Source organism: Gymnoscopelus braueri (genome assembly GCF_963280865.1).
Source record: "Gymnoscopelus braueri genome assembly, chromosome: 5".
Taxonomy (NCBI): Eukaryota; Metazoa; Chordata; class Actinopteri; order Myctophiformes; family Myctophidae; genus Gymnoscopelus; species Gymnoscopelus braueri.
In genome coordinates, this window is record NC_137606.1 from 29,097,694 (window position 1) to 29,116,902 (window position 19,209).

The 19,209-nt window shown below is 40.6% G+C and overlaps 2 protein-coding genes across 4 annotated transcripts in view; both read right to left on the minus strand.

The window, feature by feature from the left end:
• pitpnm3 (PITPNM family member 3) overlaps window positions 1-845 on the minus strand; it is a 103,980-nt gene extending 103,135 nt beyond the window's left edge. For both annotated transcript variants that reach the window (XM_080429011.1, XM_080429010.1), the window contains exon 1: window positions 463-845. In XM_080429011.1, the coding sequence (XP_080285137.1) occupies window positions 463-487 (25 nt within the window). In that variant the 5' untranslated portion in view covers window positions 488-845. The remainder of the gene's footprint in view (window positions 1-462) is intronic.
• A 4,964-nt stretch (window positions 846-5,809) lies between these two features.
• The window catches only part of kiaa0753 (KIAA0753 ortholog), a 33,426-nt gene continuing 20,026 nt past the window's right edge, over window positions 5,810-19,209 (minus strand). For both annotated transcript variants that reach the window (XM_080429012.1, XM_080429013.1), the window contains exons 14-18: window positions 18,974-19,144; window positions 18,676-18,757; window positions 18,284-18,404; window positions 8,653-8,877; window positions 5,810-6,770 (exon numbers count right to left, since the gene is read on the minus strand). In XM_080429012.1, the coding sequence (XP_080285138.1) occupies window positions 6,617-6,770; window positions 8,653-8,877; window positions 18,284-18,404; window positions 18,676-18,757; window positions 18,974-19,144 (753 nt within the window). In that variant the 3' untranslated portion in view covers window positions 5,810-6,616. The remainder of the gene's footprint in view (window positions 6,771-8,652; window positions 8,878-18,283; window positions 18,405-18,675; window positions 18,758-18,973; window positions 19,145-19,209) is intronic.

Sequence of the window (19,209 nt, forward strand, 5' to 3'; positions counted from 1 at the left end):
GTGTGTGTGTGTGTGTGTGTGTGTGTGTGTGTGCTTATATATATAAGCACACACACACACACACACACACACACACACACACACACACACACAGTCAGTGACACAGAGAGAGATGTGAGAACCCTAGAGAACGAGACAATTTTCTGTATAGGCTCAATCAAACCTCAAAGCCTGCCACAGTGTGCCATTTAATGTGAAGGAATAAAACGGCAGAGATGTATCGCATCATTTTACATAATATGCTACTATTGACCAGGTATGGTAGCCTATGCCTTACCATGCCTTACCATTACCATCACGCAGCATTCCTACATATAGCCTTCAGCATGCTGCTCATACATAACAGGATGCAGGAGGTTGACTCATTTTTCTACCTGTTAACAGTTAACACAGGCTGGCAGCACCAGAACGGTGCCGATCAAAGAAGATCACATGTGTTTGGCTCAATTAAGGATTCCTTACCTTTCCCTCTCGTTTCCTTTGACATGTTTCCTGCTGTCTGTCGTCAATGGGTCGCCCGATTAAAAAAAATCAAACAAAAAGATTTTGAGCCGCAAAAATATTGTTGTCTGATAGTTTTCACAGAGTGCAGACAGTCCCCCGTCCTTCTCCTTGACGGCGGCCAGACGGAGGTTAAATAGACGCGATGTAACGGCCGCTCGGTCTCCTCGTGTTCAGTCTGCTCTCATTCAAGACCCTCACAGACACCACCGCTCCTGTGAACATAGTTGAGCCACCATGTGTATCTGTGCAGACTTCGGTCGTGTGTGTCATCATGCAGCCCACCCTGGCTCTGAAACATCAGTCAGAGTTCTTAACAAGCATCGGTGTGTTCGACTGCCTCCAGTGGCGCGCACGTTACTCTCCCTATTGAAGGGCGTCCGTCCTGCTCCTCTCTCTGCTCTGCCGTGGTGTTTGACTGAGAATTGGACTTGAAAAAAGAGAGGAGAAATAGACATCTTTTCAAAGTGTCAGCCAATGAGAAAATAAGCAAAACCTGGAAAACTATGATGTGAATGTCATTTAATGCCAGAAATAAATAGCATTTTGCCTCATTAGTCAGGGAATATTATCAGAATGATGTCAAATGTGGGAATAAATTCCTTACCAAGAAATGTCTTCACCAATGTGTTTGTAAAGGTGTCTAGTAACACATCTCATAAAGATTTAAATTCAATTTGCCTAGGGGAATTTTTGACAGCTGCTGAAAGTTGGGATACCTATAACCTTATGCCGGGAAAACAATCAAAATGTAATTCTGTTTTAAATAGCATGTGAGGGGTCAAACTTTTTATGATTCTGAATCCATTGCAAGCATTTTTTTTTTCACAAAAAAAACACTCCTTGGGCTAAAAACGGCCATAGCCATTTTTCTAAGTATAGGTGTGAAGACAGAATGAGATCAAATGGTGGAAGATAAAGAATAAACAATGCTCTGTGGAGCTCAGGGAGGAGATAAGAAAGGAAGCCAGAGAGATGAAGAAAGGAGGTAGGACTAGGAGTACAAGGAGATCAAGGGTAAGGCGAAGAGAGGGGTTATGAGAGCTAGGTACAGAGGATGAGAAGTTGGACACTAATAAGGGAGAAAATCATCTGCACCGGTTGTCTAGATAGGGTTAAAGGGATGAGAAGGATGTGCAACAAGTTAAGGTGATAATAGATAGAGATGGAAATGTTCCAGTATTGTAAGCAGAGACAGTGAGAAGATGGAAAGAGTACTTTGAGGGAACGGATGGGGGAAAGTGTCAGGAGTTATTTGTGACAGAAGGGTACCAGTGAGAGGGAAGATGTATAAGACGGTAGTGAGACCAGTCATGCTGTACGGCTTGGAAACAGTGGCACTGATGAAAAGACGAGCGGCACAGCTGGAGATGGCAGAATTGAGGATGCTATGATTCTCATTAGAAGTGAAAAGGTAGGACATCAATCAGAAATGACTAAAGTAGAGGATCAGCCCAGGTTAGAAGGTTTGGGGATAAAGCAAGAGAGGCGAGGTTAAGATGGTTTCCTTTTGTAAAAAGGAGAGATGAGGGGTACATTGGTAGAAGGATAATGAAGATGTAGCTGCCAGGTAAGAGGCGAAGAAGGCCAAAGAGGAGGTTTAAGGATGCGGTGAGAGAGGACATACAGGAGTCACAGAGGAAGACACAGAAAACAGAACCAGATGGGGAAAAAATGTAATACATGAGATTTTCTTTTGCTTTAATCCCTGAGTTTGCCTGTGAGCACAGTTGTATGGCGTGTTTTTGAAATGTTTTAATTTTGATGGTTATAAATGGTAACTTGGTAACAAAAGTATAGGCAAAGATATGTTGAAATGCAAAATTAGTAAAATTTTGGAAGCCATCTTGAAATAAATGGCCGCCATCTTTGATTTTATTTGGTCTTAAATCGAAGGGTGACCTCCAAAAATGATTTGTAGCAAATTTCACACATGTGTCACCATTTGAACGATTCTCGTCTTTTTACACAAAAGATTACATGGAAAAGGTCGGCTATGGCCATTTTTAGTTCAAGGAGCGGTTTTGGTGCAAAACAAATGGTTGCAATGGAGTTAGAATCATAAAAAAAACGAATTCGACCCCTCACATGCTACTTAAAACAGAATAAAACTTTGATATGTTTTTTCCTGCATAAGGTTATGGGTACCCCAACTTTCAGCAGCTGTCAAAAATTCCCCTTGGGAAATTGAATTTCAATCTTTATGAGATGTGTTAGCCTACTAGACACCTTTACAAACAGATTGGTGAAGAAATGTCTTTTAATATCCCCTGACTACAGTACATCCTGCATGACCTGCTCATTAGGGTAACCCGGAAGACTCGCCCCAAAACATGCTCGCCCCGATTTGTTTCGCGGACCAGCGGTTCTTGTATTCTTTTATTTGTTTTACTGAGGATAAGGCTAGAATAAGTTTAGGCTTAGGAATAGTTTTACTGAAGTTAAATTTAGGAATACAGTTAGGTTTTGGCACCGATTAGGGGGTCCCACTACCAAGAGATACATTTTGATGGAGCCAAGCGCTTGTTGTTGCTAAACAATCACCCCAAAAGTGTGGGATGTGCTATGAAAAAAGAAAAAGAAAAAAGGGAAACATTTAATTTAGACCCATGACAATGTAGCCTACTGAATTTCAACCAAGAGAGAACTAGAGGAAAGAAAGGCAGCAAGATAGATTACATTGATTAGGCTAAAACCATTGGCTTTACTCTTAGGCTAATAGGGGAGGAGCTAATTGAAATAAAGATAACTTTCCTCTTTAGAAGCAGTCTCATCCCTCCCTGTGATCAGGTGAAGGTGCTTTGCTTCTCTTTTAATAATGCAATAGTTAATAGTTTATTCTGGTCTTACATGATGACTCAAAAATATAAAATATTCAGTGAAAACATTTGACTGAGCACTGCCTACAAATTATTTAGCTGCTTTATGAAAGCAACCTTTTGGAAGATTGTTAGCCCCTATTGACAAAAATGCATATATGAACATATATTTGTACAAGTCTGTCAAAAGGATAAAATACAAAACATCTCAAGAGCTTATTTCCATTGTGGTTCTTTGAGTGTACATGATATGTAAATAGTGCCACAGTGAAACAACAGTCACACAGAGTATAAATCATGATGCTTAGATTAGGCCTACCAGTCATTATAAAATGAGAAAAGGCTCTGCTTCAGAAGGCCTTCTCTTCTGGGAGTTATTACAAAGTCACAAAACACAATAGCCTACATGGAAGTCATCAAATTAGATTCAGCAAATCTAATTTTGTTTCTTGACATAAGAACTACTCAGAGACCCAATAGAGCATCGCAGTTCCCGCCCCTTCCGGGTTCCACCGCAAAATACTCAATGCATTTTTCCCATTGACATTTCCAAAAATATTTATATCAATTAATTTAAGCCTAGAATCAAGCCATCCAGGGTCCTGGTGAATCATGACCATAAAACGTTTGATTCTGTGATTTTTTTGTTGTTGAAAACGGCAAATATTTATTAAATATAGTATATCATATAATTAAATATAAAATAAAATAAATCACAGAAAAAAACGTTTTATGGTCATGATTCACCAGGACCCTGGATGGCTTGATTCTAGGCTTAAATTAATTGATATAAATATTTTTGGAAATGTCAATGGGAAAAATGCATTGAGTTTTTCCTTCCGGCACCAGGAAAAACCAGGAAGTGGGCGGGAACTGCGATGCTCTATAGCTACAGGGGCCTAATCAACAGCTGAGCTGGACAGCTATATGAATTCTGCACCCTTCCAATATATAATGAAGCCTATGCTTCAGCCATTCACAACCATTCCTTTCAGCTCTTGCATGAGCTTATGGATGGATAGTCTATCCATCCATAAGCTCAGGCAAGAGCTGAAAGGAATAGTTATGAATGGCTGAAGCATAGGCTTAACATCCCACCAAACAAATATTAATCTTAGTTAATAAACTAAGATCAATGTCTGTTACAGCATATTTCTTTCTCAACTGGGTTGGTAAACATTATGGCTCATGCCAATGTTTCACCCTTTCAATTGGGAAAATATTTTGACGAGGCTATTCACGAATTGCATCAAAATAAAAGAAACATGAGATCATGAAAATCATCAAAACTTTTCATTCAATGTATTTTATCATATAGATTTCATCCATCCATCTGTCAGATGTATTGGTCTGGAGTGATCACGCTCATCCCACAATGTTTCTTCCCTGATAATAGCAATGTCAGTGTGTTAATTCATCCATTTGTTACTCAGAGTGTACAAATGTACACTTACGGGTTCATTAGATTTTCTATTTGACTGCAAACACCATTTCCTGAATCTCCTAAATACACCCTATTGGGAAATGGGAATAGCCATGGTGACTGAGAATGGCATTATTAATGCAATTAATCTGCTCACTCCGTAAGATCTTGTTTCCATTTGGTGCTCCACAGGAGGAATCGTTGTGCTGGTAATGATTAGCATTAGGCTGGACTAAAATACTATATATTTAATATACATCCCCCATTATTACAGTAGAACAGCTTTCATACATTTTGTCTTGCAGATGACACTTGTGGTCTATTAATGCTCGTCTGTCGTAGAAATAGAATATATAAATATCAGTCTAGTCTGTGGGGTGATGTGATCTTTATAAACTGACCTCAAATGACAATAAAAATGAGTAATATTTGAGAACATCTATCAAATTAGTTCTCTTATACAAACGAATGCAGACATTTTCAAGTATCAAAACAGTCTCCCATGCACTACCCAATAAGGTAGCAAAAACAAAACCTTTTTCTTTTTTGTGGATGCAGATATTTGTGATGTGCTTGAGCCTGTGAAGGCCTGCACGTACTCAAGACGCCCACACAGAAAACTGCCTGAGAGAAAATAGGGACAGCTAATTCAGGGTGAGCTAATTCATTCAGTCACTCTCTGTCCCCTGTCAAAGATTGATCCCCACAGGTCAGCTTAACATCTGGATGTGTCCCCTTCACTTCGTCAGAGAGGCTTTTATGTGGCTCTCCAGGGACTGCTAGATCTGCTAAATCCCCCCACACTGCTGACATTATTTGGTCACATTCATTTGGCAGTATCAACAGCACATAACCAAGAGCACTGTTTCTAAATCTTTATAATTTCAAGGACCCCCAGTTTGTCTCTCTGTATCTCTGCGATCCCAATCTTCTACAGTATACTGTAAAATCCTGCATTTTTTACTTTGAGAGGGTACATTCCATTTGAACTCTCTTGGAGTTACAGAACTATAAGGGTCCATCTGATTCCTAACTATCAAACATTTAGCTAGAGACCCCCTCAACCCCAATGAAGGACCCCATGGGAGTTCCCAGACCCCATGTTGATAACAAGTTACCTTCAGAGGGCATAGATGTTGGCGCATTTCATGGTAAAATAGAAGAGAACTAGAGAAGGCAGTTTCATGCATGTCCCAAAACGTTTGCAAAACTGATGTAAAAGCAAAATCCAAACCTGGGTAAATAAATTACTTGTTTGCACATGTGCTTTATTTCCTCACATTGGACACAGGTCAGTGGATTAAAATATTAATCATTCGTGGCAATCATAATCATAATAGATAAAAAAAATAAGCATCCAATGAAACAGTACTTTTGCTTCCTGCGTCATACCGTTAGGTCCCCAATGCAATTAATTTAGTTCAATATTCCAGAATGAAAATGGAAAGTGTTAGTAATCCTCAGAGAGACCAAGTACATGGGAGGGAGTAATCTTATAATCCTCAATAATGTTGTAATGTTCTCTTAATGCTTATCTAAACTAACTCACTGGAATTCAATCACAGACACAGATGGTCTACAGAGAAAAGCTGCCAAAATCAAAATGGAAGAATTTTGGTCATTCTTGATAATGATACTTTGATTGGCCAAGACTTTGTCAGAGGGGAACTTCGGTTCATACAATTTTCAGTGAATTCATACAAAAAAAAAAGTTTTTTTAAAATACATTCAGGTCATCAGATCAAAGTAGGAAAAAAAGAAAAAAGAATTCACTCCTCTATATATTTTCTAATTAACAAAGTAGTATACAGTACGTGTTCAAACTACCAATGGATGGCTTCGCAAAATGGCATGTCCATTGTGGCACAGTAGCCTATTGGCTGCCCAGTGGTGGAACTGATGCCGGAGGAGACTGGATAGGCTGGAGGAATTCTGAAGTGAAGACGGCCTCTGCATACTCCTCACAGACGTCCTGGAACTCTGCTGCCACTTCAGCCAGAGCCTCTGCCATCAACTCCTCTGCCAGACTGAAAGTAGCAAAAAAAAGGAGATTTGGAGACTTTACATGAAGACAGTTTGCGCTAACATACCAAATGCTATGTAATGCTGGCTCAATAGCTAAATAAATAATTTCTTCATCTTCCCCTGGTTGAGTAGAAATCGTGCTTGGTCTCGACATTCCAAACATACCAGACAGCAGAAAAACTCGCTAAAAAGTACATTTAGTCTAGATACGAAAATTATTACATATACATTTTCGTGACATCAGTGAGCAAGACATAAAACTAACTGCTTATTATCAACTTAATTGTGTGGCTGTTAAAAAACACTTTTACCCCAGCATCCATGTTTGGGGAAAAACCTTCGCAGAAAATAGCAGATCTACAAGCTTACAAGAGCTTGCAGATTAGCTATTTTCAGCGAAAATATTTAATGTAGAGCGAAAACTGAAAAGACAATATTAAAAGCCCAGAGACACCAGTCAACCACCCATAACCCCACCCCCATAAAATATGCATCAAGGAAATCCAACTAGAGGTTTAAATAGCCTATTTGTCTTTCCCATAAAAGTGTAGATAGGTCATCATAAGTGCCCTACTTCCGTGGTCACAGCCACCTACATAGCTAGCTAGGGGATGCGAAGATGCTTATTGCCATGGATACCCATTTAACCAACACAATTTCATGTCTCCACGTGGCAAAGGACCCAATGGATTGATTACTTCCTCTCCCACTGTTTGACACGGAAGCACAGTGTTATTGATGGAAAAGTCTGTTGTGTGTATTGGTAATTTTTTTCTTCTTCTTAACCACATGAACCCTAGCATCCCTATTCTGGGGCTAACATTCGGCGATTGTTTGCCGAATGTTCCTTGTGAGCTTGTAGATCAGCTATTTTCGGTGAAGAGAGCAAACAAAAAAGGAGAGGCCTAGTATAGATCCCTGGGGGTCAATTAAATTGATAGGTTTTAAGTGGTTAAACTAAATGCAGTTATGGTGTTTTGTCATAATGTTTGTGGTGAAATGGAGGGCTACACACTGGCACCGGGCTGCTCATTAACAGTGCAACTCATCATACTTTTCTTCATAATATGGTTTGTGTGCTGAGTCAGAGTAGTAGATAATTGGATGACATCCTTTGATGCTGTCCACTCTTTTCAGACTACAGTTCCACCACTTGAAAATGCCACTGTTCTGGAGGAACAGGACTGATAATGAGGAGGTGACACAAGCAGTCAGATCCTTTGGGTTAGGTGGGGGCTACAGTTTTCTGTCTATGACTTTTTTTTTTTAAACAATTTCCACAGCAATTCAAACTGCCGCACACCTTTAGGGCAAGAGAACAGAGACGTTTCAAAATTACATACAGTATTAGCAAGTCTTTGAAAGAAAAAAGAAATGGGATGCCTAGAAATCTGCCTAGTCAACCGATCATCGATCATAAATGCATTGAGAAAGTTAAAAAAAGACAACAGGGACTCTTCCGCATTGCACCAACTTAAGAATTCTCTCAAATATGCAAATGTATGGCTGGGCGAGAAGAATGGTGGACTCTGGAGACATTATGAATACTATACCAACCCTGAGCTCTGCATGATGCTCACACAGCTGGCAATACAGCATATGCAATGGAACATAATCACTAAATAGCCTCAGGCCAAGAGAATAGTACAAACTCTTACTCAAAGTTGCACCCAGTGACCAACAACACAGTAAACAAGGTAACCCTATTTAAGCTTGGCTCTAAACAACAAACCAAGTTGTACGGTATGTATGTGATTCTGAATACCTGTGGTGCCAATGTTTTGGATTGGAATTTTACATTTATCTAGCCTACATTATACATGAAATATCAGTTAAATTGAAAGATCAGCTCTTCAGAAACATTCAATGGCCTTAGCCCTTTACCTGTCTGCAATGGCCCAGGGGTTGAAACTGCCAACAGCCTCATGTGCCACCAGGCGCAAATAGGCCTCATGGTCTTCCCTGTATTGCTGGATACTTGTCAACATGCTGTCTGGTAGTGAAATGTGGGTCCCCCTACTCCTCTCCAATGGGCCTGGTACTGTGGTTCTGCTGTCATCCTGATGTTCACCTTGGCAGTCCTCTGTCAGGCTGCTCTCAGAGGTAAAACTGTGATGGAGGAAACATGAAGACACAATTATATGCTCATCTAGGGGAAGGAACAGAGAAGCAGAAAGGTAGATCTCTACCATAAGCCACTCAATTCACACCATCAGCTGAGAAAAAGGATCGTTAGTGAGAGCTGCAGAGCAGGTGTACACCGTTAGAGCTAGAACCCAATGCAGCAAGGTTTTCTTTTTCTTTTTCATCGTCTCCCAATTTAGTCGTTATGCCAATTCCCCTCCCCAGCCTACAGCCCACGTTTGAAGACGGCCAATTGTGTTTGTTGGAGTACCCGGCCAAGCTAGATGTACCATGGACGATTGGAACGCCAGTCTCTCCACGGTGGTGTGCTGGAACATTACCCTAGCACACCCACTGTGCAAAAAATGGTCAAAATGGATGAATTCGAGTGAGTAATGTCGGATGCATGTCTACTACCCCCAAGGTGTGTCTCAGCTGGGCAAGTGGGCATCGACATGGTCTGGGTTTATAATTCTCTCTGTGGAGACTTGCTCCTTGCAGCCACACTCCTGTTTCTATATTTAGAGTGTTGCAGCCGTCGTCAAAGCAAAGAGCCTTTCTATTGTGCTTCTTGTGTGTTTTGGAAGCGGGAGGGGGGGGATTTCACCTATGCTGATGACCATAGAGCAAGCATGCCACTGTTGATACCACTGCGAGTCCAAACCGACTGTCTTGGTAAGCATTTCAGGTGCAATGTTGAAATCTAATTTTCTTTTCCTACTTGAGGACACTTCATGTGCTCAGAGGCTCTGTGCCATTTTCATATGTGGGCATGAACCAGCATGTCATCCTTGGAGTGGAGTGCCATTCATTCATTCAAGTGATTCAACTTGTTCATTTAATACGTTTCACATTTTGGGGACGGACAAGGAGAGGTGAATGATAGCACATCTCCTGTAACCGCAAAGCTCACTACTGGGAGACAACCAGGACATTGCTAAGACTACATCATCAATTTATTTTACACATCATTTTTAATCAGGAGCCATCCACACAGGTGTGTTTGTGGACAGCAATTTACGGGTGATGATCAGAAGATAGTAATGTACCATTTTAAAATAAAAAAACAGGAGAAATCTCTCTCCCTCCCCCTTTCTTTCTCAAAAAGTAATCTCCACACTGCTCACACTCACCTAGAAAATGCCCCCTTCAAGGAAAACAGGATGAGCTGTGTCAGCCATATACCGCATGTCAATGGCCAAGTGCTTGAAATCAACTGCAAATAACGAAATGAGGTTCGTTTTCCCATTCCTTTCAAACAGCCCGACAAGTGCATTGGCTGGGAAACGGAGATCCTGGCAAACCTCCATAATTATGTGATACATCAAACAGGATGCAGGCTGTGCTGAAACTGACTCACAGAGACCCAAATGCAAAAGTGTAGTTTTGCTGGTGAAAAATACAGGGGTGCATATGGTGAGTGATATGAAATGTAAGCTATCCTATAAACCAGAGGTTTTCAACCGGTGGTCTGCGGACCACTGGTGGTCCACGGAGGTATTGCAGGTGGTCCCTTGCTAGCACCTCATGCAATGAAGGAGGCATGAGCTTCAGTTCTGGGCTCTCCTTAGGCTGGCAGAGGGAGAGTAGCGCCCAGGATTACATAGGCATTTGGCACTGGGTGAAAAAATATGGGTTACAAAATCGTAAAAAAAAATTAAAAAAAAACTTCTACTTTTATTTGCTACTCTTGTTTCTTGTTTGTAAATAATTAACTTAAGTAGAATCTAACATTTCAAAAAGTCAAGTGACCTCTTACGATGTAAACATCCGGTCGCTGCTAATGCGCACAGAATTAGTTTCCAGCATACACGCGTGTACAACGTATTCATTGATTTGTCTTTGTGTGATTGACTGAAAGGGACTTATTTTGAGAGAGGACTGTCCTGCTTGGTCCATATTGTAAATAGTTGATGCATTCAAATGTGGCAGTATATCCAACAAAAATATTGTACTTCTTGCCAAATGATATCCATGCTCTTTACTGATAATAAAATACTTTGAAAACTCTGTTGCTTGTCTTTAAATTGTCGCCAAGCAGCGATATTTATGCACCCCTCCTGTTCCCAAGTTGATTTCTTGGATTGTAGATCGGCTACTTTCGCACAGCTAATTTCAGCTTGTAGATCGTCTATTTTCATCATCTGGCGTATGGATACAGTGGAAATGGTGTTCGGATACAATAGCATGCCGTGGAGCAACAAGTTGAGGTCAAAGATCAAGGCAGGCCTCAGACGGACAGAGGAGGAAGGAGTTGTGAGTGACGTAGAAGGAGAAGAGATGACTGCAGCCTGCACATCAGATGCCAGAGGTAGCCAGAGAGGAGAAGCTCGGAGAAGTAAAGAAGACCCGAGTCGACGGAGTTAACAAGCACAGAGTTACGCTGATAAGTGTTGAGAATTAATAAACAGTATATTAGAGAGCTATTCTAGTGTGTGTGAAACATAATCTGACCTATTCAATGACTAATGTGATGTAGTATTATTGTGATCTGCTTTTATTGTTTGTGTTAGGTGTATTGTCATTAGTTATAGATGTAATGCATATCTAGTAGAAACAAAATGTATGTTACTGCTGAAGTTAGAAGCACTGGTAAGATGTTCCTATGGTAATAGTAAGCAACAGATAACAGTCAGATCTGAATGTGTAACCATAGCTACTGGGTTAACTGTGTAAGCTGTAAACAATGACATCATGTGAAGGTTTGAAGCTTTGAATGTTCAAGGCCATAGTATTATTATGACTTTAAATCAAGTTCAAGGTTCAACATTCTCCTGGTTATAATGTAAAACAATAGTATATTGAAGATTGTGTATAAGCCTTAACGGTTACCTTGACTAAAACTAATACCTCCTAATGACCAAAAGTATACTTGGTTTGAAATAAACAATGAGACAACCAACAACTAATCCAAAAGAAAAAAGCAGTTAATTGTGGTCATCTGAAGGCAATCCTATTTGCGGGTATAGGGTTGTTGGAAGATATATATATATATATATATATATATGATGTATATGTATATGTATATGTATATATATATATATATATATATATATATATATATATGGCTGTAGCACTCTTTCTTTGGATAACAAAATACAGCAGCAGAAATAGACCATGAAGTAGTCGAACAGGGTTGCTACAGTTAAAGGCAAGTGAGATTCTTTGGTTAAAACGTTTTTGTTAAAAGGTTAAAGCTCTATATTGGGATAGTAATCATTGCTATAAAGTTTTTGTTCAGTAATAGGGGTCTCCTGTCTCTCCAGTCCTTTAATAAACAGAAAATAAATGTTCCGGTGGTTGCCAATATCAGCCAATCAGGAGAGAGTAGCCTACCTATTTATCAGCTTTAAATGTAGTGTTCCAGTCACAATTTTGTCTGCTCAATTCTTTGTCATCACTTAAAATTTCACTCGTTTATCCTGTATCCTGAATGAGTTTACTCTCTTGATTAGATCAAATCTCGATCAGAATATAGAGCTATTTAACACTTATTTTAACAAAATCATATAAATTACTGCATCTTTAAACAGACTGTTGATGTAGATTATAAAAAATATTAGAAATTAGAAAGTTTTAACTCAAGTCATATAAAAGATAAATGTGAAATGTAAAAAGTCTGAGAACACGCCTAGACGTGAAATGTGAAAAGTCTGAGAACACGCCTAGACGTGTTGTGAAGAAGGCGAGGACATGCTGTTAAGAAGGGAATAAGGAAAATGTAGGAGCCAAGGCTTAAAGCGATTGTAGTTTTGTTTGTGCTTTGAAGTGTGTGATGTCATTTCTAGTTTAATTCATTTGACCTTGCAGCTTGTGTCAGATCAATCATTGTTCTCTGATGTTATGATGTCATTGTTAGCTCAATTGATTTGACCCAGAGCCTTCTATAGGTTTGACATTGCAGTTAGTGTTTGACCAATTACACAGCTGCAGTAGTAATTAGTGGAAATTAGTGACACCTGTCAGTTTGCTGGCAGTGGAGCATTCTCATTCCAGTTTGTTAGGCGTAGAGTCAAAAGGTTTTGTACCGTGCTCTGTTTTCTTTTTACCCAAGTGAATGTAAATTTTGTTTTTGATCAAAGTAAAGTGCTTTGTTGAACTTTATGGATATCTCCGTGTGGATTATTTTCTTTTGGGAACAACACCACGTGTACACCATGGGATACATCTTTTAAACTTTTCTGCCGATACAGAAAATAATGCATTAGAGCCCCCCATACTGCAGAGCAGTAGTGCGGGGCTTTCATCTCGTCATTGATTTGTTTGACCGGAGCAGCATTGGGTCATGAAGCATTAGCCAAGGGGGACAATCAGGTCTCTGAGTCTATGCTGCTCACCAAGGATACATAAATCTCATCTCCCGGTCCATTCATGTGTGAGAAGTTCAAACCGCTCACCCCTACCATGGTCTTTGTGGTTGGTTGACTGCACATACATATTTATATATATTTATATTTCCAAAAACTGTAGTGTATCATTTTGTCATGGCATGAAACAAACATACGACCACAGTTGTGAAACAAAAGTCAAACCATTCGATTCTGAACAGGAAAGGAATCGTGGACAATTGGATTACATTACAACTGGTTGGTCTTGAAGAACAGAGAAATACAACTAACCCAAGAAAAGGATTAGGCTCACCTGTCTAAACCTGAACCAACACAAGGTTTACATAAACAACCATAGTACAGATTAAATTATGCTGAGTTTAGCAGATGCACACAGAATAAGGCAAGCACTGGTAAACAATAAAATAAGATTAAGGGAGACGCAAATGGCTACATTCAATATTTCGGAAATTGTCTTCCCACAGCATTGTGCCTAACACCCCCTGCCATTTCTCCATTGTACTATAATAGCACTCTAAATCAAGCAAGCAGGGAAGCAGTACCGCCAAGAGTCTGTGTGGTTATTGGTGCTACAACACCATCAAAGAAACCCCAGGTGAGAGGCATACTGAGAGATGCTTGAGCCTAGTTTATAATCTATCACACAACTGCGTCACTCACTTAAAACAATGGATTTTCAACTAAAATATGCAACAACATATAGATTAGGCTTAAGCCATAAAATGCTGTCTCGTGAGTGTGGCTGTGAAATTATTTGGCATACATTACATACGACATGTCTCTGCTAGCAGCCGGGAATGAAAGGCCTGCTGTGTGTCTCTATGCTGAGCAGGGTGGACTGTAAACCCAGGTAATCAGGGTTTAGGAAACACACATAATGAGCTCTCTACACGGTTCTGCAGCTGGGCGAGCTTTCTTCTTTTACAGACCCACATCCTTAATCACCATTTCCCCCCACATCCAACACAAGAGAAGTCAACAATGACGGAGGGATTACCAACTACTCAGCTCTAACAATTCAGTACAAACACAAGCTCCATCTATGTACGTGTGCAGTTTGTGCACTATCCTACAGGTTTTCAAAGTGGGGGCTGCCAGGGGGGTAACTGGAAAAGAGGAACATATATATCCTCCTGAGGACAGAGCAAAATCTGCATATTCTAATTTAGGGTTTCTTGTGATTTTCCATATATTGAAACAATATAAACAACATCTTGGGATTTAATATCATTAAAACTATGTTTCTTTTTTTGTACATTGTCCAACAGTATAGTCTGTCCACCACAGTTGACATACTTGGGTAGTGGTGGAAGGATTGAGGGGTGGTTGTGGATGTCAAGGGGGTGGGTATGAGGAAGAGTATAGCCAGGAATGGAGCACCATATTCGGGCAATTGTGGAAGTAAAAAACACAAAACAAAACAAAATCCGGCACCTCTCGATATGCATATAAATGTTTTTATATATATAGTAAAAAAAAAAAAAAAAATCTACAGTACAAGCTCACAACACGTTGTGAGCTTGTAGATGAGCTATTTTCACTACTTTTGTGCGACACTCTTGTATGATGTAGGGCATTAATTTACAAAAAAAAAACATTTGAACAACAGTTGAACTACATGCATGGAGATGCATGGTTTCTGCCCGAGGACAACGATATACACCACCTCTGAAATCATAAAAGGCCACTTTGAAAATGCTATATCTGGTGTGACAAGACATTCTGTTGAAAAAATGTGTACTGCAGTACTGTATACTACTATATTGGATTTACAGCGTAAGAAATAGTTTCTGTGATTGCCCACTAGATTAAAAGAAAGGGAAAGAAAAATATGTAGTACAGGGCAAATACATCTGAACTTCTCCCTAGAGACCCTCTTGCTTTGCCGATCAACCCCCTCCAGTGGCGCCTTTTTATCAGTACTGCCTTTATCTGTACTGCCTTTATCTGTACTGCCTTTATCTGTCATTCAACTAAGTGCTCAGAACATCTGAGTCAGGGGACGTATGCGCGTGATCGAAAGAAAGTGCGTTGGTGCCCCCACTCACGGAGGCAGAGAGGGAGAGAGCGAGCGAGAGATCTCCGCCTCCGACAGTGGTGCTGAAAAACACATGTAATAGGCTAGGTATATGGATAATCTGTTTGATGTAAGGAGGTGTGATGTAGGGGTGTGCCGATATATCGTCCCGCGATATATCGCGATACGTTTTAGTGACGATATGTATCGTCACTAAAACTGAAAAGCTACAAGTTTGCATAATGCAAAAACAGAATTATTTGTTTGCATTTGCTTTTTTTCTCCCCCATATATTTTCATAATAAAAAAGTGCGTATCGTATCGAAATCGTATCAAAGTTGTGAGCCCAATATCGTATCGTATCGTTTGGTGAAATTAGTGTATCGGCACACCCTGTGATGGTTGAAGGCTATCAGATGTGATGCCAGCCTACCAGCATGAGTCTGAGGGTGAGTGAGTCCAACAGATGTCCTTCTGATGGATTTTGATTGGCGGTCAGTGTTTAACCACTTAACACACTAGTCGAGAACTTTGAGCACTTGTTTCCACCAAATGTCTTTGCGACGCATCGTGAGCTTGTACATCTGCTATTTTTGCAATCAAAGTGAATCGATAACAAAGGGGGAAGCGAGGGGGGGGAGGTGAAAAAGGGGCGCTCCTTTTTCAATTTCACTGGTTTTCCAATTTCCCTGTAACATATACACCAAGCTTAGCGATTAGGTGAGACGTTCAGTCGGCCAGGAGAGACTCGGCGTAGAGTGCTGCTCCATCACTTGGAAAAGGTGGTTCAGGGATCTAGTGCGGATGCTTCCTGGGCATTTTCCTGGGCATCTCCCAAGGGAAGTCCCTGGAGCACGTCCCGCTGGGGATGAGGTCTCTCTCTATGCCAAATCCTTTGATACAGTCAGTAAGTCTGGTACTTGCATTATTGGTATTGTGTCAGATGTATGAAATCTTTAGGACCTTTTGTGGCCTTGGCACAGGGGTGATATAATATAATAATTTTTTGGCACTGAATGAGTTAACAAAGTCAGCATATGAATACATTCTCTTCTCTCTGTCCTCAATTTCCTGTCTCTACACCCTCCTATCTGACTTAAAGCAATAAAATGCCAAAATAAAAAAATAAAAAAGAAGAAGGCAGCTGCTGGGTTTATAAATAGAACAAAGAAAGCTGAACACAATACACCAATTCTCAGATCTCTGCACTGGCTTACAGCGAGTAGAATTGACGTCAAAATACCCATAACCACTTAAACCCCTATACTTGGTTGACCGTCAGGGCTCTATATATTATTATTATATTAGCAACTTTTGAGTTTTTTACTACATTAAATATCTTTGCTGAAAATAGCTGATCTACAAGCCCACAATGCACAGACTTAACCCCATTAATACCTGGAACGCATCTGTGTCACTTTAGATTTCTTTGGCTATTCAAAAATAGCAGATATACAAGCTCATGAGCTTGTAGATCTGCTATTTTTGAAAAATCTTGAAAACATTTTTTCACCTCATCAAAGAGCGCACCTCTTCCACATTGTTGAACAGTTGGTGCAATTAGTCAAACCAGTCAGTCACACACAATACGAAATGCTATCAAATAAACCACCATCAGTGCTGCAATTTAGAGGAAAGAAGATGAGAAATGCGTGCTATCTTTTGTTATGTATCTAATTAAAAATACAGGCCGTATGGCACAGCATCAGAGAAGGCTTGTCTAGGGGGCGCAAATTGGGCTACATCCGTACCTGCTGAGGAAAAAGGGAAACGCACAAATACACCCTGACCTAATTTATCCTTTTAAGCATTTCAATGCCCTTTATGCCTTGCGTAAAAGCACATCGAATTGCAAACTTGCTTTGCCTCAGTGAGGTATGGGGAAAGTTTCAGACCTGGATCTCAGCGTAAGCAGTCATGGAGGCGAATAATATGCAAAAATAGGCAAACATTCCAAAAATGGCAGCTGTAGGATCGGCTATTTTAGCTATTTGACGTACAACGAAGTATAAGGTTAATGGATGGGTAATCAGTACGAACATAGTGTGAAATGAATCAAAGACATGCTCCTAAGCAACGCTTGCCTTCTATTCACACACTTTGGAAGCCACTTGACTGAATTTAATCTGCTAATGTGTGGTATCTACAGAAATTCTCTTGTCAGCAGCAAGCTGAAAACAATTTATGATAAATCAGTCTTTGGCTCCCTCTCGCACTCTATCCGCGTCTTCCTTCATATTCCTCATTAATTTAAGCAACAGCAGCTGCAGGCAAAGCTCTGGGCCAGATGTAGGCCGTGCGTGTGTGCGTGTGCGTGTGTGCGTGTGTGTGCGTACACAGTAAATCCCTCCTGGCAGTGACTGTGGGACAAATAAGAAAGGGGAAAAAAAGAAAGCCATAAACTACATTCCCTCCCTTCTGGGGAATCCAAGTTAACTGACAGTGACAGACTGTTGTTGGACAGTACTGCTGTTGCCATCATCGTTAGGTTTACAGAAGTACATAAAATATGCATGCAAGGTTATCTGAAATATTAATACCAAGATATTAACATTAATACAAAAATCTGCAATTAAATATAACAGTTTAAAGGTGTAGGGTGTGTGAAATGTGTAACCATCTAGACACATGCATACTTCCCTGTATCATGCTGGAATTAAGCTCAGTTTGTATTATTATTATTTAGAAGGAGTTAATATCTTATTGTGTTATACTTTTACGTTTAACACCAGGTTGTCTCATTTATATGTGGCATCTTTTTCAGCCTTGGGGTTTTATAAACTAGATGTACACGTATGTTAAACGTTGGCATTTCATTGACACCAGGGAAGACATAGAATACATTACAGGCAGCAAGTTACTGTAATTTGAAAAGAAAACCCATATTTATTCTTCATAGCCACAACGCATCAATTTAGTGTTTCTTCAAGTGCAATAAATGACTCAAGAGGGGAGTGGGAGCCATTGGTGAATAATGGTAATAATCAGAAATAAAATTACTAATAAAAAAAAGAGAAGGACCCACCCCATGTCAACAGGTTTCTCCATGACAATGTCGGCAGTGGACGTGTGCCTCAGAACCGGCCTGGTTAGCTTAATTGGCTGAGGGGAGCTTAGCCTGGAGCCTGGAGCACCCCACTGGGGTCCTGGGAAGGACAAAGAGAGGAGGAAGAAATAGAAGAGGCAGTGGAGGGGAGCGGCAGGGTGCAGAGTGCCAGAAAAGAAAGAGGATGAGCACAGAAACAGGATGAGGAAATCAGTCATCCATTCATGTCACAATGTCTCCACCTACTGGAGATACGAGGGACATTCAAGTCAAAGTCAAAGTCAAAGTCAAACCCCATTACCAAAGTAGAAGGGAGAAGGAGGCATGTTGATTAAAGTGGATAAACCAAACCATGGGCTTCATATTCTTACCTGCTGACGGAGCTTTGTCCCAGTCAAGAGGGTCTGCGTAGCTTATAGACACAAAGCGTCTCCTCACGTCCTCCTGGTCCCTCTGCTCAGACATGCATTGGAATTGGAACAAACAAATAAATAAATAAATACAACACAGAGCTTTAATCATGAGTGCAGCGACACTGCAGCTGCAGTTTGTCTCCTGGCGTGGAGCCAGACCAAAGCTGTCAAAAACATCTCATTATGAACAACAAACTGAGCAACTCTGGCCTTTCTGGACATGCTGTGATCTATCAGCAGCATACCCACCCCTTACCTGCATCTCCTCCATGCGCAGCAGCATGCTCTCCAGCGTGGGGGCTTGAAGCCCACGCCGGGCCGCGCCCTCCAACCGCCTGTCCTTGTCGACCGACCACGCTGCACGCGCAGCATCATCCAACAGGTCCTCCAGAAGAGCCTCGCTCAGCTGCTCGGCACTCTCTGCCGCCTGTGGGGACACACACACACACACAAACAATGAAGAGAGAATATATATCAAATATACAGTCTTAA